The sequence below is a fragment of the Mauremys reevesii genome, linkage group 14, assembly GCF_016161935.1.
Source record: "Mauremys reevesii isolate NIE-2019 linkage group 14, ASM1616193v1, whole genome shotgun sequence".
In the NCBI taxonomy this organism is placed as follows: Eukaryota; Metazoa; Chordata; order Testudines; family Geoemydidae; genus Mauremys; species Mauremys reevesii.
In genome coordinates, this window is record NC_052636.1 from 25444583 (window position 1) to 25461404 (window position 16822).

The window sequence follows — 16822 nt, forward strand, 5'->3', positions numbered from 1 at the left end:
AGAGACGAATGGGAGGGGAAGGCCGCTCCCGATGGAGAGTCAGTGGTGGAGTATGTCCCGACCTTCCGGGAAAGACTGGCCGAGCTCATGGGCCTGGCCAGGGAGAATCTGGCCAGAGCCCAGAGGAAGCAGAAGGTCTGGTATGATCGCACGGCGCGGGACCGTGCCTTCGCCACCAGGGATCAAGTGATGGTTCTCATCCCCATGAGGAAAAACAAACTCCAGGCTGCCTGGGAAGGGCCCTTCAAGGTTGTCAAGCAACTAAATGAGGTAAACTATGTGGTGGAGCTGTCAAACCGGGCGCACCACCGCTGGGTGTACCATGTAAATATGATGAAGCCATACTATGACAGGGAGAATGTGGTGTTGGCCGTGTGTGGACATTGGGAGGAGCAGGGAGATGACCCTTTAGTGGATCTATTCCCTGGGACAAAAGCTGGTTCCCCACCGGGAGGCAATTCCCCTCTCTGATCAGCTGACCCTGGCCCAGCATGCTGAGATCAGAGGGGTGCTGCATCTATACCGACAGCTGTTTTCCAACCAGCCTGGATGCACTAATTTAACTGTCCAACGGGTGGAGACTGGGTCACATCCCCCTATAAGATGTTCCCCTTTTCAGGTCACTGGGAAAACTGCCCAGGACCTACAAAGAGAGGTCAGGGACATGCTGGCTTTGGGGGTGATCCAGCTGTCTTCCAGCCCTTGGGCCTCGCCGGTGGTGCTGGTCCCCAAAAAGGAATGGGTCGATCCGGTTCTGTGCGGACTACCGAAAACTCAATGCCATCACCGTATCTGATGCCTACCCCATGCCCAGGCCTGACGAGCTCCTAGTCAAGCTGGGAGGCGCTCGGTACCTCACCGCCATGGATCTTACAAAGGGCTACTGGCAAGTGCTGCTGGACGCAGATGCCAGGCTGAAATCGGCCTTTATCACCCCTCTGGGGCTCTACGAGTTTCTGACCCTGCCCTTCGGCCTCAAGGGAGCGCCAGCCACCTTCCAGCACCTGGTGGATCAGCTACTGAGGGGGATGGAGAGTTTTGCCGTGGCATATATTGACGACATCTGCGTCTTCAGCCAGACCTGGGAGAACCACGTGTCACAGGTTAGACGAGTGCTGGACCGACTCCGAGAGGCGGGGTTAACCGTAAAGGAGGAGAAGAGCAAGGTGGGGATAGCTGAAGTATCTTACCTGGGCCATCAGGTGGGGAGCAGCTGCCTAAAGCCAGAACCAGCCAAGGTGGAGGTAATCAGAGACTGGCCTGCTCCCCAAACCAAAAAGCAGGTCCAGGCCTTTATCGGGATGGCGGGGTACTATCATAGGTTCGTGCCCCACTTTAGCCGCCCCCATCACTGAGCTGTGCAAGAAGGGGAAGCCAGACAAGGTGGTCTGGACCGAGCAGTGCCAGCAGGCTCTCCGGGCACTGAAGGAGGCTCTGCTCAGTGGCCCAGTTCTGGCAAACCCAGATTTTGACAAACCCTTTATGGTGTCCACCGACGCCTCAGACACGGGACTGGGGGCAGTGTTAATGCAGGAGAATGAAAAGGGGGAGAGACACCCTATCGTGTACCTGAGCAAGAAGTTGCTATCCCGGGAGCAGAACTACACGGCCATCGAGAAGGAATGCCTGGCCATGGTGTGGGCCCTTAAGAAACTAGAGCCCTATCTCTTTGGGCGACACTTCACCGTGTACACCGACCACTCTCCCCCGACCTGGCTGCACCAGATGAAAGGAGCCATCGCCAAGCTCCTGAGGTGGAGCCTGCTCCTGCAGGACTATGACATGGACGTGGTCCATGTGAAGGGAAGTGCCAACCTCATAGCGGAAGCGTTGTCCCGGAGAGGGGGCCCTGAACTTCCTCAGGTCACTGGGCAGAGTGACCCCGCTCAGTTCAGTCTCAAAGGGGGAGAGCTGTGATGGAGTAGGGGCTGTCTGTGTGGGAGATGGGAGAGCCGGGATTACTTTAGGTGAGAGACAAGTGCTCAGCCTGTAACCTGAGCCAGGGAGCAGGGGCGGTGTCAACACCTTTGCCCGGGAAGGTGGACAAAGGAAGGGTCCAGCTGGAGGGAGGGGAGTTAAGTTTTGGGCTGGGTGGTTGGAATTTAGGGGGATTAAGCTTCCTGGACCCCAGAGGGGCTTGATTGAGGGGTCCTGGCTGTGCCTCCGAGCTCTGCTGTAACCTGCATTCCTGTTGTCCAATAAACCTTCTGTTTTACTGGCTGGCTGAGAGTCACTGAGTCCCAGGCAGAGGGGTGCAGGACCGGACTCCCACACTCCGTGACAGAAGGGCCGGGCCAGCTTGAGGGTTAGAGGGCACAGCGGTTCCCAGAAGCCCCCCAGACTGCACCCCGGGGTGACAACCCATCACACCCTAGAGTATACAAGTCTCAGCAGGTTTGTCTCATCCTGTCCCCTCCCTTTCTCCACCCAAGATACTTCCTGCCTCCCACCCTCCTATACATTTACTGCTCCTCTCCCTCCAACCAGAACCCACCACCAGCTCCTGAGAATCCCTTACCTGAGCCAGCTCCATTGCAGCCATTTCCTTCCCGCTGGGAGGGGATGATTTGGGGCGAAATGTGGACGTTATTCTGTAGCCTGCCAGGGCGAGAAGGGCAATGTGAGAGAATTCAGACAGGGTTTCTGTCCTTTCCATATGTCGATTCCCCCCAGCATTGTTCCCTGCTAATGGACATTCCAGGTTCTGCCACACTGTGAAGCACAGAGTGACCTTATCCCAGTACAGGCCTAATCCCCTCCCACCAGGCTGTAACCTTCTGAGACATGGTGAAACCCTCCCAGTAACAGAGTCTCTGTATTACACTTATCAAGTTTGTGGACGATACCAAGCTGGGAGGGGTTGCAAGTGCTTTGGAGGACAGAATTAAAATTCAAAATGATCTGGACAAACTGGAGAAATGGTCTGAAGTAAACAGGATGAAATTCAATAAGGACAAATGCAAAGTACTCCACTTAGGAAGGAACAATCACTTGCACACATGCAAGACAGGAAATGACTGCCCAGGAAGGAGCACTGCAGAAACAGATCTGGGAGTCACAGTGGATCACAAGCTAAACATGAGTCAACAATGTTACACTGTTGCAAAAAAAGCAAGTATAATTCTGAGATGTATTAGCAGGAGTATTGTAAGTAAGACACAGGAAGTAATTCTTCCGCTCTACTCCGCACTGATTAGGCCTCAACTGGAATGGTGTGTCCAGTTCTGGGTGCCACATTTCAGGAAAGATGTGGACAAATTGGAGAAAGTCCAGAGAAGAGCAACAAAAATGATTAAAGGTCTAGAGAACGTGACCTATGAGGGAAGAATGAAAAAATTGTGTTTGTTTAGTCTGGAGAAGAGAAGACTGAGAAGGGACATGATCAGCTTTCAAGTACATAAAAGGTCATTTCAAGGAGGAGGGAGAAAAATTGTTCTTCTTAACCTCTGCAGACAGGATAAAAAACAATGGGCTTAAATTGCAGCAAGGAAGGTTTAGGTTGGACATTAGGAAAAACTCCCTCACTGTCAGGGTGGTTAAGCACTGGAATAAATTGCCTAGAGAGGTTGTGGAATCTCCATCACTGGGGATTCAGAAAGAAAAAGGTTGAGAACCCCTGGAGTAAGGGACCATCTGTCACGAAGGTGAGCTCACCTGCATGGTGAGATATATGGGATCACCCAAGGGGACTGTCTGTGATTCCATGTTAATACTGTTACAGAGCCTGAAGCGTTTACACTGGATACTTGGTTGGTGAAATCTCCATACAGACCTCGCACCCAGTTTGGGGTTTGTGCCCTGATTCTTGCCAGTCTGCCTGAGGCTGGTGCTCGCGCTCTCGAGACACTGAAGACAGCGTTACAGAGAGAGGGGCTGTGACTTCCCCACGGTCACTGAACGGGTCTGTGACAGAGCCAGGAACAGACCCTGTTAGCTCCAGAGCCCCGTCACCCGCAGCTTGGGAAGGTCCCCCAAGCACACTGTATTAGGCTGCAGGAAGAGGTGTGCAGGGACTGCAGCTGAGCTGCCCTGCCAAGACAGCCTGTGCATCCATGGACAAACCACCTCGCTGGGGGGTGTCCCCTGGGTCAGGAGAAGTCAGTGCCCAGCCCTGTGGGGCTGTGCTCCTGGCTCATACCTCCAGCACTCACTGCTGCCCCTCCCTTCCCAGCTGCACTGTTCAGCCAGCCCCAGGCCTCTGTGAGGTCACTTCCCCCCACCCCCACCTCAAATCTTCAAACCGGGACATGGTGCACCAGTGCCAATCAGAGTGCACTAGTGTAAATTCTGTCTACACTAAGGGTTTGCACCAGTGCCTAAAACACCAGGGTGGCAGAGAACTTCAGAAACAGCAGTACGGTGGCACTAGAACCTATTTCTAGCTCTGTCACAGACAGCCTGGGTGACCTTGGACACGTCAATGTTTCTCCTCCCAACTTCAGTCTCTTTACCCAGCTGCCACTCACTGGGGTCTCCTCTCTCTCCAGAGCTGCTCACCACTACAGTCTGTGTGGGTGTCCCCAGAGCTAAGGCAGGTCAGCTCTGGAATAGTCTTACAAGGGTGGCTGGGGAGTCTCTGTCCCTGGAAGTTTTTAAGAACAGGCAGGACAAAGCTCTGTCAGAGATAATCTACAGATACTTGGTCCTGCCTCGGCAGAGAGAGCTGGACTTGATGACATCTTGAGGTCCTATCTAGCCCTACATTTCTAGGATGTGATGCAATATATACATATAAAAACCCAACATACAGAATAAAACCCACCACAACATAACGTCAGGCAATTCAGGGGGGGAAAAAACAACCTACATTCCACAGCATAGAATGACAATACAAAGGAAAAGAAAGCAACACGATGCAAACGACGACATCCTAGGAGAAAAGCACAAAACGGAAAATAGCTCAACTCAAAGCAACACAGCACAGGCACCAACAAGCTGAGGCAAAACGATGCACCATAAAACTGTAATACAACAAGGTGCGATCAGAGTTCCAAATGGCACCATGCAAAACAGCTCAGCGTAGAACAGGACACAGCACAAAAGAGAATTATTTCAATGTAGGCCTGGAAGGGACCTTGAGAGGGCATCTACTCCAGCCCTCTGTGTTGAGGCAGGACTAAGTATCCCTAGACATTCCCAGACTGGTGTATCTCTAACCTGGTCTTAAAAACCTCCAATGAAGGAAATTCCACAGCCTCCCTTGGAAGCCAATGCAAGGCAAACACAGACCAAAACAACGCTGCGCACACACACGCTGGGCTTGGGGTTAAGGGGAGAGGCAAGAACTCAAACAATCTGGGTTCAGTTTCCAGTTTTGCCCCAAATTCTCCATGCAAACTTGTTAGACACCGGCTGGCCCGTGCCCGCTGACTTGGGCTCACACGGCTCAGGCTGTGGGGCTGTTTAATTGTGGTGTCCATGTTCCGGCTGGGGCTGCAGCCCAAGGTCTGGCACCCTCCCACCTCGCAGGGTCCCACAGCCTGGCCCCAGCCCGAGCCCAGACACCTACACTGCAATTAAACAGCCCCCTCGCCTGAGCCCTGTGAGCCTGAGTCACCTGGCATGGGTGACTCAGCAGGGTAGAGATACCCTTGGTGTCTGTGCAGCACCTGTCACAATGGGGACCCTGATCTTGGTGTCTGTGCAGAGCCCTGCACAACAGGGCCTGACCTCAGTCGGGGACTCTGCAACTCCCAGCATTACAGGATCCCGGATTTTGTTTAGGGCCCTGCAGCATCTGGCAAAATGTGGGGCAGGATCTCTGTCAGGGTTTGTGCAGTGCCCAGTACAGTGGTGGGGTGTGATCTTTGTTAGGGTCAGTGCAATGTCAGACCCAACGGGGACACAGATCTCAGTCGAGGTCTCTGAAGTGCCTAGCACAATGGAGGCAGTGGTTTGGATCACAGTCGTGCGCTGCCTGGCACAAGGGGAGGGTAGGGGCCCATGATATCAGTCCAGGTCCCAGTTTTACCTGGCACAACAGTGGGGTCCGATCTCACCTGGGGTCTCTTCAGTGCCTGGCAGAACAGGGCCCACAGCTCAGTTGGGGTCTCTGCAGCACCTGGCAATACGATATGAGCCCTGATCTCAGACACACACCTGGGTATAAAAGGGTTAAGATTTTTGAGCATTTGATATCATTATTTCAGAACTGAGGAGAAAATGGGGCACAAACTAAATATTTGCCAATGTAAAGAGAAGCACCAACCTCTGGGAGATTTTGTGTCACCATTTAACAGTTGAAGAGAAAAGATGGGAAATTGGAGGATTACACAGCGATATTGAATCACCAACAGAATGGGACGGATTCGTCGTGCCTCACACTCACATGGTCGGCAGGGAGCCCTGGGTGATGTCTTTTCACAGGGGACAGGAGGGGGCTGGAGTGAGAAAGTCCCTGGCAGTGGGGAGGGGCTGGCAGTGGGGTCTGGGAATGTGACTAGCAAGTGGTGCAGGGGGGGGCTGCTGGGTTGGGCAGGTGGGGGAGGGGAAGTAGCTGGGGCTGGGCCGTCTCCATGGGGGACACTGGCTCCTCCCTCCCCTTCCTGGCCCTTCCCAGGCCCGTTGCCAGCAGAGAGTGCCCCCCCAGCCCAGCCCAGAGGTGTCCCTGTCTCAGGGCCCCCCAGCCTCTGCCCATTCACCCTCTGCCCAGCTCAGAAATCACTCGGGGGAACCATTTCCCACCCGCACAAGGACAAATCCCTGCAGGTGGAAATGGGGGACACCCCCAAACCTGAGATCTGAACTGGCCATTGGCGAAGTGGGGTGCCCCAAGGGTTGGTGCTGGGGCCGGTTTTATTCAATATCTTCATTAACGATCTGGAGGATGGTGTGGACTGCACCCTTAGCAAGTTTGCAGATGACACTAAACTGGGAGGAGTGGTTGATACGCTGGAGGGTAGGGATAGGATACAGAGGAACCTAGACAAATTAGAGGATTGGGCCAAAAGAAACATGATGAGGTTCAACAAGGACAAGTGCAGAGTCCTGCACTTAGGACGGAAGAATCCCATGCACTGCTACAGACTAGGGACCGAATGGCTAGGAAGCAGTTCTGCAGAAAAGGACCTAGGGGTAACGGTGGACGAAAAGCTGAATATGAGTTAACAGTGTGCCCTTGTTGCCAAGAAGGCTAATGGCATTTTGGGTTGTATAAGTAGGGGCATTTCCAGCAGATCAAGGGATGTGATCATTCCCCTCTATTCAGCACTGGTGAGGCCTCATTTGGAGTACTGTGTCCAGTTTTGGGCCCCGCACTACAAGAAGGATGTGGATAAATTGGAGAGAGTCCAGCAGAGGGCAACAAAAATGATTAGGGGGCTGGAGCACATGACTTCTGAGGAGAGGCTGAGGGAACTGGGATTGTTTAGCCTGCAGAAGAGAAGAATGAGGGGGGGATTTGATAGCTGCTTTCAACTACCTGAAAGGGGTTCCAAAGAGGATGGATCTAGACTGTTCTCAGTGGTAGAAGATGACAGAACAAGGAGTAACGGTCTCAAGTTGCAGAGGGGGAGGTTTAGGTTGGATATTAGGAAAAACTTTTTCGCTGGTAGGGTGGTGAAGAGCTGGAGTGGGTTACCTAGGGAGGTGGTGGAATCTCCTTCCTTAGAGGTTTTTAAGGTCAGGCTTGACAAAGCCCTGGCTGGGATGATTTAGTTGGGTTTGGTCCTGCTTTGAGCAGGGGGTTGGACTAGATGACCTCCTGAGGTCCCTTCCAACCCTGAGATTCTATGATCCTTAGGACCCATGTTGCTCTCAGGACTTCAGTGTCCTCTTATGGACACAGCCCTCTGGCTGTGCCCCACTCAGTTCTCTCCCCTGCTGGGGATGTCCTCTACCCAGACACTTGCCTCAGTGGCCGGCTGCAGTCCAGGGTGTAGCCACCCGTGTCAGTGGCTACTGAGGCAAAAGGTCTAAACCTCCAACCCTGCCATCTGTTTCCCTGGACCATTGCCCAACAGACCTAGAACCTTCCTCCACCTTTGTATCAGGGCCTTAGTCTGGCAGTAGTCAGCCAGAAAGTCACTCATGCACCCCTTACCCCAGCACTGCTCTGATCACGGTGCCCTCCCTGCTCCTTCCTTCCTTCCTTCCTTCACAGCAGCCAATCCTCCCTCCTCAAACTCCAAGGAGTGACTAACTCTTGCTCTGCTGAGCAGCTCTTTATATATGGGCTGCTCCAGCAAGCCTTCTCCTGATTGGCTCTCCCAATAAGCCCTTTCTTGATAGGCTGGGTTCTGCACAGCCTCTTCAAGGCTGCCTTAATCTTTCTCCTGCTTGTTTGGGGCAGACAGCCCATCACACATGGAAAGTGGCAAATGAGAAGTCTGGAGCTGAAGGAAAGGTTACCATGACTCAGAACTGAGCCGAGGTTGCTGCGACTGAAACACAGATCACTAACCATTATCTGATCACAGTGACTGGTGGTAGAGGCACCTGTTAGAAGCCCTCTGTCTACTCAGCTGTGGCTTTCTGTGCACGGAGAGCCAGACACCTCAAGGTCTGCAAGTCTTGAGGGAAATGGGGAACGTCTGTACATTAGAATTTGCAGGTGCTGACTTCAACCATCAAATGAAACAGTTGCAAATACCTTCTTCAGGCAGGCACCATGGCTTAGCTGGCTCAAGCACCTGTCTAGTAAACAGGAGATCCTGGGTTCAACTCCCAGTGGTGTTTTGGTGTATGGCTTTTGTCTCCTCTGCTCACATTTTCCTGTGTCTGCCTAGGAAACAGAAGAGGCCTCCCTTGGTATCCAAGTCATTGCTTGCTAAGGAAAAAGCTTCTTTGGAGAGAAGCATTGGAAACAATCAAATCACAAACCTGGAGTTGATGAAAACGCTGCTATGACTGGCATTGGCATGGTGGTTGCTTCAACTGCAATTGCTGCAACACGAGAGCCTGCGCCACATGTCCTTGTGATTCCCTGGAGATGTTCACACACAGATGTCCTGTCACCTTCCTTTTGATTGTCATTGATGAAAAATGGAGCGGTTGGGAGAAAAGTCCCAGAGAGTCGCACCGTGGCTAAGCTGGGTGACTCACCTGCCAGGTAAAGTGGAGTTAGGGATGCAGCTCCCAGTGGTGCCTTAACAAATGTGTCTGCTCTTCCCACCTTTTGGTGAATCTTTTGCGGAAACAGAGAAGACTGCCTCTGCCTTGCAATGCAAATGCTTGCAAAAGAAACCAGTTGTTTTTTCTGACAAGTGTCAGAAGGAGGCACATAAGAAATGTGGAGACAAGGAAAAGGTCATTGTAACTCAACATGCATCCCATGGCTCTTGAGGCCAGAATGCAGAGCACTAAGCACTGTACGACCACAGCAAAATCTAAACTTTACACCTTATTACACTAGGCAGTAGTTAGGTCAAGCAATTTTCTCATCCTACTGGATGTTACCCTCCTTAATACATAGAATTCCCCCTAAAACCTGGATTATTGTCCTCAGATGACTTTCATTTTCTCAGGATTCCTGCTGCTTCCAGCATAGGTGGGGGAGGAGAAAGGCAAAAACATGATGCCCCAGTCTCCTATTTTATAGCCTTAGTTCAAGTGTCTAGAAGACACTTGCCCAGACGTGTCCGGGTGGGCTCTGCTGAGTCACTAGGTTGGGGAATCCTCCTGGTGTGGTCTTGTGCAACTGAGTCATAGACTTGAGCGGTCCCCACAGTGTTGTGTTTGGGCATCTGTCACTGAATTGGAAATCCCTTAATTACAATTCCTCTGCTGATTCATGGCTGTTGAACACCCTCCTCGGCAGGGGTCACTAGCAAAATTATAGCCTATTTCAGTAACAACCATACAGCAAAATGCATAACTTCACACACCCTCATGCTATACATATTTGGACAGAATAACCGATTTCAGCAGATCATGACTTTTCATATGATAACTTACATGGAATGGTTGGTAGGACATATCACAGCCATATAGGAATGATGACTATGTGAGCTACAGGGAGCTATTTTGAAGTACATCATGTCACAAAAGCCTCTAGAGACTGGCTTTTGGGAAGAGCTGGCTGAAGAGCCTTCTGAGTAACTGAGAGATCCAGGCTTGGCCCTGCCAGTTTGTGCTTGCGAACTAAACTTGTCCGTTGGGCTCCCTTTTTTGTGTCTCTTTCACAGAAACAGAGCAGAAGTTCTTGGCCAATCCTTGAAAGTGCTTGTTCAAGACACAGGGAGCCTCTGTGCTGGGGCAGGGGTAGGGGTGCAGGAGGTGGTCGGGGGTGGAGGTGCTTACCTCGGGCAGCACAGCTCCCAAAGTGACTGGCACACACTCCCCTCCGGCAGTGGCTCCTAGGCAGTGGGATACGGGGGCGGGTCAGCTGTGGCGTTTGCACTCAAGGCTGCAGGGATATGCCGGCCACTTCCAGGAGCAATGTGGCAGGGAGGAGGGGCAGAGTGGGCAGGAGCTGCCTTAGCGCTGCTGGCACATCTCCGTGTGTCACTTGGGAGGCATCAGGTCTCTGTGGGCTGCCGGGGCAGGGGCAGTGGCCGAGGGGGCTCGGGCCACCCCTTTGCCTCCTCTCTCCAGGCTCCCAGCCCATCTTGCCGGCCGACAGGGATTTTAGGGTGCAGCAGCGCAGGGAGCAGGAAGGGTGAACCACAGCGGCTGCCTCCCCCCCCACATGCAGGGAAAATGGCTTGACCTGCTGGCCCCACAGACTAAGGCACCAGGCCTCCAGCTTGCCCCATTCGACCCAATGGGTTGATCTTGTGGCCAGAATTATTTGCAGTCGGGATTTGCCCCAACAGTGCCCCACAGGGGGCCAGGGTCAGCTCCAGCACAGGCCACACAGGAAGGCTTAATGCTCGAGCTGCAGCACATGCTGGGCAGGCTCTAGGCCGGGCTCCCCATGGCAGGACAGAAGAAGAAGACTGGGCCCCTGGAGGGGCAGGCTGGGGCTTCCTGGATCCCATTTGCTCACAGCCAGCGCCCTGCCCTCACTCCCATGTCATCAATGGCGCCCCCAGGTCAGCCAGAATGGAGCAGCGGTTTTCACTGCACCAAGTCCACTTATGGCTTACAGGCAACTCCCAACCGCCCCCCCTCCCGCCACAGCCCAACATGTCGGCCAGAAAGGAGCCCACTCAGCCTCGCCACTGCTGCTTTTCCTTCCCCCCAGAACCCCGCTTCTCCTGGGCTGCAAGGAGCCACCCCTGGGAAGCCAAGAGGCAGGCACAGGATTCTGCCTCCCAGCAGCCAACCGCACCTCCCCCGGCTTTGCAGAACGAATGGTGATGCTCTACTAACCCCATTTAGCCGCACTGATGTGCTTACTTTCTGCCCTGCCTTCCTCAGCTCGACTTTCCTCTTTTGCCCCATTCCTGCCTCACTTCCTCCTTTGGCAAGTCACATAGAGGAGGCCAGCAGGAAGAGCCGGCCTCCACCGGCCAACCTCCAACAGCAGAGGAGGCCAAGCCACAAGCCTCCAAAAGGTGACACGCCCCACTCCTCTAGGTTCTCCAGCCTGACGCCAAGGTGCTTTCTCCACTGCTGTCAGCACCCTCTGTCATGCAGGGGTTGGAGTTATCCCACGGACAGGCCAATAGGAGAAGGAGGAGGCCTTCCTGAACAGCAAGGGGATCTGGCAAAAGACAGCATGTTTCTGCCTGGTTTTGAACCACAGACCTTTTGCGTGTGAGGCAAATGTGATAACCACTACGCTACAGAAACTCCAACAGCTTAGTTTAGCTATTGCTCACCCTGGCACAGACCGATGGACAAACCTGGAGAAAGTGGTGACAGTCCTTCAATAGGTCAGCTGGCAGAGCAGAGGACTGGAGCGGGCACTCAGGAAGTCGTCCTTACGTCACCCTTGTGACTCCAGCTTGAGGGAGAGCTTCTTTTTCTTCCCCTTGCTGACAAAGAGCAAGAGAAGAATGAAAGGTCAGGTGGGCCAACTCGGTGCAGAAGCCCATGCTGCCTTTTCTTGCTGCATAGCCTGAAATGACGGACTCGTGGCAGTTAAAGGAACTGCTGCACTTTCAGAAAACATCCCACCCGTGCACAAAGGGGATAGAAGAGCCTGTTAGTCTAGCATGCTCCCAACTGAACTACTTCAGCAGCTGCTCGGTTTCTTTTTGGCCTATTACTTTTCTGTCTGGGATGTTGTTGTCAGTTGTGGCACAGAAAAAGGACGTCATTGCGAGCGGCCCATTGCGAGTGGCCCATGAAGACAAGATTCACTTCTGCCTTCCTTGCTCAGCTTTACTTGCTTCCTCGCCCTATTCCTGCCTTAGTTCCTGGGTTACCTGAAGGTGACGGGGGGCCAGCAGTACCAGGAGGAAGTTGGGCAGCTAGACCCTGGTGGCAAAAGTCCTGCCACCACTTGCCACCCCACTCTCTTCTCCCAGCATCACTTATTGGCCACCACGGACTTGGGGCCCAGCAGCGCAACGGAAGGCAGTGGACAGAGCCACCCTCACCTTGGAGCTCCGGCTCATTAAACCACATCTTCAGTTGCTGATGGCCAATGAGAGACCGACATCGCTTGCTATTTTAGCACTTGGAAATGCCATTGGTCAGTCACTGGATCTCTGTAATGCTGTTACAGAACAAAGGAAAATAGAATCTCAGTGTGACATACTATACCTTTGGGAGCGGCTGTAACCCCATAATCCTCATTTTCATATCATCGTGATCTTACATATAGAGCATGACTTGTAAGGTATCAGGAAAGGATATGATCTGCTGAAAGTCACTTCTCTACCAATGGATGTATACCATTCATGCATATGAAGTTATGAGAATTGTGCAGCGTGGTTGTCACTGTGCTGCAAGGTGGGGGAGTCAGCCAAATATTAGCTCCCTAATGGCAACAGCAAGGAAAGTAACCAACACCCGGACAGGGTGTCAAACAACCATCGACAGCCATTGTCCAGCAAGAGAGCTACAATGCAATGACTCACCTGCATGAGGACACCCCAGGAATTGCTCAGACTTGCTTGGAGAGATGCAGTGATGCTCACCTGACTCTGAAGGGGGAGGGGGCAAAGACATGAGGGAAGAAAGGACATGATAAAAGGAGAGACATTTGCCAGGCTTTATCTCTCTCTGTCACCTACATCTACAGACACCCCCACACCAAGCAACTGAAGCGCTGATGAAAGGGGAGAGCCTGGCTGAAAAGCCACCAGCCAGCCTGTGGTGAGAAGCATCTGAGTTTGTAAGGGTACTGAAAGGGTTAAGGTCAGCTTAGAATTAAAAGCATTGAGGAGTCTGGTGGCACCTTAAGGACTAACAGATTTATTTGGGCATAAGCGTTCGTGGGTAAAAAGCCCACTTCTTCAGATGCATGGAGTGCAAACTGCAGATAGAGGCATAAATATAGATTGGAACATGAAGTGACGGGAGTTACCGTACAAGGGGAGAACCAGTGTTGAAGGCTAATTCAGTCAGGGTGGATGTGGTCCTCTCCCCATAATTGATGGGGAGGTGTCAATACCAAGAGAGGGAAAATTGCTTTTGTCGTGAGCCAGCTACTGTTAGTCTATAAGGTGCCACAGGATTCTTTGCTGCTTCTACAGAACCAGACTAACACGGCTACCCCTCTGATACTACTCCCAGTCCTTATTCAAGCTCCAATTAATGGTGTTAAGTTTGCAAATCAATTGTAACTGCAATTTCTCTTTGAAGTCTGTTTTTGAAGTTTTTTTGAATGGCTACTTTGAATTATTGGGTGTAAATGTGCTATTGAATATACAAGTCCCATATGGTCTTGTGATCTGGATTCCCGGTTTTCACCCAAACAGCCTGAGTTCAATTCCCACTGTGGGAACAATGCACAGCTTTTGCTCAGAGGGGAGGCAGGAGATGAAAGGAATGGGAAGGGATCCTGCCAGCAGGGGAGTTGGACAGTGTTGGGAGGGGACCCCAGAAGTGGGGGTGGGGCAGTGGTCTGGGGGGAGATGAGGGAAGGATCCAAGCTCTGTGGGAAGTTGACATTCTGGAGAGCACAGGCCTGGCATGGGGGGTGGGAAGAGTGAGTGTGTCCCTCTAAACTCACCACCAGCAGACTAGGAAGAATTACGTATTTGTTGGTAAATGTTAATTTCTGTGTAAACACACAACCCAATGGCAAAATCTTTCCATCGATAATCATCAAAACTAACAGATGGGCAAAGTAAGAAACGTGTTGCTTGAGAACCTATCCTGTTCTAATCCTCTAGGGTTCCCTTTTGCCTTAGGCACCACCACGTGGGCATTTCATATCCCTCCTCATTTTCACACAGACCCACAATTTCCTTTGCACAGATCCATGAACAGCAAAACCTCCCTGTGTCTATTGTCTGAGCCAGGGCATTTGATTCCACTGAAACCTTCTCTCCTGCAATGGCAATGGTCAGACAGAGGGAATGCGTCCACCTTCCCCCTGGCAGTGAGATATTCACTCTCCTCTTCATGCTGCTGTTGTTATTCCATGAGTCATCAAGGATGGAATAAAAAGCTGAGTTTACTCCAGGGTGAGGAAAGAAAGGAGCCACCAACGCCCTCAAAAATCTCAATGCCCAGAGAAAACCTGCCCCTGTTATTGGAATCCCAGAGGTGCTGGCGATACAACAGGAAAAGGGACTGTCTGAATTGCCAAGGCAGGGAATGAACAATCTACAGCAACATCATTAACCACAAACACACTCTCATCATGCTCCAGCCAGTAGGGAAATGGGCAGGAATTCTTGCTGTTCAGCCATGGCCACAGTTACAGAGCTGCACAGCAGTGAGTGTGCTGGGGAAGCTGGTCTGAGCAATTTGTAATGACCCTTCAGTGAGAACAGAACCAGAGTGTAGAAAGGCCCCTGTGTTAAGTGGTTGTGGCTGAGGCCTTAGGTAGCTGGGCTAGAAAACCATGGGTGCCTTTCTGTGAAGGTCTGATCCTTGCCAGCTAGGCAAGGCTGGTGTGTGGTGTCTCCGTGGCTGTACTTCCAGGGTCTGATCACAACAGTGCCACAGGGAGCCAAGCCTAGACATATTCAGAGGCTAAGGCCAGGTCAATGTTTCAAACAGTGAGTCTATGCTGCTGCAGCTGAGTAATGGAGATGCTCTATGCCAGGGTTTCTCAAACGTCCTTTCACTGCAACCTCCTTCTGCCAAAATAACTTAATACGTAGCCCTGGAAAGAGGGACCAAGCCCCTCCACTGGGGGAGGGCCAAAGACTGAGCCCCAGTGGGGGGAGGGCAAAACCAAAGCCTGAGGGATTCAGCCCTGGGTGGGGGGGCTCAGACTTTTGGCTCCAGCCCCAGGACCCAACAAGTCTAATGCCAGCCCTGGTGACCCCATTAAAACAGGGTCATAACCCACTTTGCGGTCCTGACCCACAGCTTGCGAACCACTGCTCCATGCTTAGGGGGGAGAGTTTTCCTGTTGGTGTAGTCAATCCACTTCCCCAGGAGGTGGCAGCTCTGTCATGGGGAGAAGCTATATCGGTGGGTGTGCAAGCTGTGGTGTTTACCACATTTAAGAAGTTTAATCAAACCCCATTTTTAAAACCACCTGTGATCTGGGAATGGCAAAGGAGCTCGATGAAGCAGGATCTGTCCTTCAAAGTCCTGGAGATCACGATTCCATACTCCTGTTGTAATGGGGGTATAGCTCAGTGGTAGAGTGTTTGATTGCAGATCAAGTGGTCCTTTGTTCAAACCCAGGTGCCCTCTTAAAGAAAAGAAAAACATTTCCATTCTCCATTATGTTCAGGAGCTCCACCATATGAGGATGCTTGAAATGAATATGAACACTCAACATTTTGCTGTCCAAATGCATAAAAACCTAGCAAAGCTGTCCATCTGCTGAAATCAGTTCCAATCATCTAAGTGTCTAGTTTATGTTTTCATCAATTAAACAAAGGTATCATTCCCTGAAGCAGAGCACAAGTTTGAAATACAGGCAGCATAGAGCTAATATTCATAATGTCAACTACAAAAAAACGATACACATCTAGAGATAGCATCATTATAATCAGCCAATCAGAACCTCTCCATAGACCCCTTACACGACCACTTCTCTGTAATATTGGCTGCAAATATAGAACAGTGGTCGCAACGGTGAGCTATACAGTTACAGATTATGTCAATAACGTCACAGGAGGTGACACGGCATCAGTGAGACTGATATTGGAATACTGCCTCCAGTTTTGGTGTCCTCATTTGAAAAAGATGTTGTGAAATTGGAGCTGGGGCAGCAAAGAGCCACCTAATGTTCTGAGAACTGGAAAAAATACCTTCTAGGGAGCTATTGAAAGAGCTCAACCTGTTTAGATTATCAAAAGAAGATTGAAAGGTGACTTCACTGAAGTGTTGAAATGCCTTAATGGAAAGATAAGATTGGGTATTAAAGGGCTCTTGAATCGAGCAGAGAAAGGCCTAACAAGAGCCAATGGCTGGAAGGTGAAAAGAGACAAATTCATATTACAACTAAGGCACAAAAATTCAACAGCGAGGATGATTCACCACAGGAACAAGCTACCAAGGAAAGTGGTGGATTCTCCATCTCCTGATGTCATTTCATGAAGACTAGATGCCTTTCTGGAATGTGTTTGCCTCAAAAGTAGCTCTTGTGTCCTACAGGAGGCCTGTGATGTGCAGGGGGTCAGATTAGATGCTCTAATGGTCTCTTCTGGCCATAAAGTCGACTAATTTCTGAAAAACTGAGTGTAGCATTGGGAGCAGCGTCTGATGTTTCCCTGTCTAGCCGGCTTGCTGCCTAGAACGAACGCTCCTTGAGTGGGGTGATCCCCAGGGAGTAGCTCAAACCTCCAAAGTGCCTGGCCAGGGGCAGGACATTAGCCCAGCAAGGGAGGGGTGCGTCAGTGACATCACAAAGGCC

At 51.6% G+C, this 16822-nt stretch overlaps 1 protein-coding gene and 2 non-coding genes across 3 annotated transcripts in view; 1 reads left to right on the top strand and 2 right to left on the bottom strand.

Annotated features, from left to right (window-relative positions):
- LOC120381565 (zinc finger protein 850-like) overlaps positions 1 to 1199 on the bottom strand; it is a 158116-nt gene extending 156917 nt beyond the window's left edge. The window contains exon 1 of the mRNA XM_039499736.1: positions 1191 to 1199. Coding sequence (XP_039355670.1) covers positions 1191 to 1199 — 9 coding nt within the window. The remainder of the gene's footprint in view (positions 1 to 1190) is intronic.
- Positions 1200 to 8602: 7403 nt separating this feature from the next.
- On the top strand, positions 8603 to 8676 carry TRNAT-AGU. Its single transcript has one exon. It is a non-coding gene; the product is annotated as a tRNA-Thr (tRNA).
- A 2927-nt stretch (positions 8677 to 11603) lies between these two features.
- TRNAV-CAC lies at positions 11604 to 11676 on the bottom strand. The gene has a single exon. It is a non-coding gene; the product is annotated as a tRNA-Val (tRNA).
- Positions 11677 to 16822: the final 5146 nt, after the last annotated feature.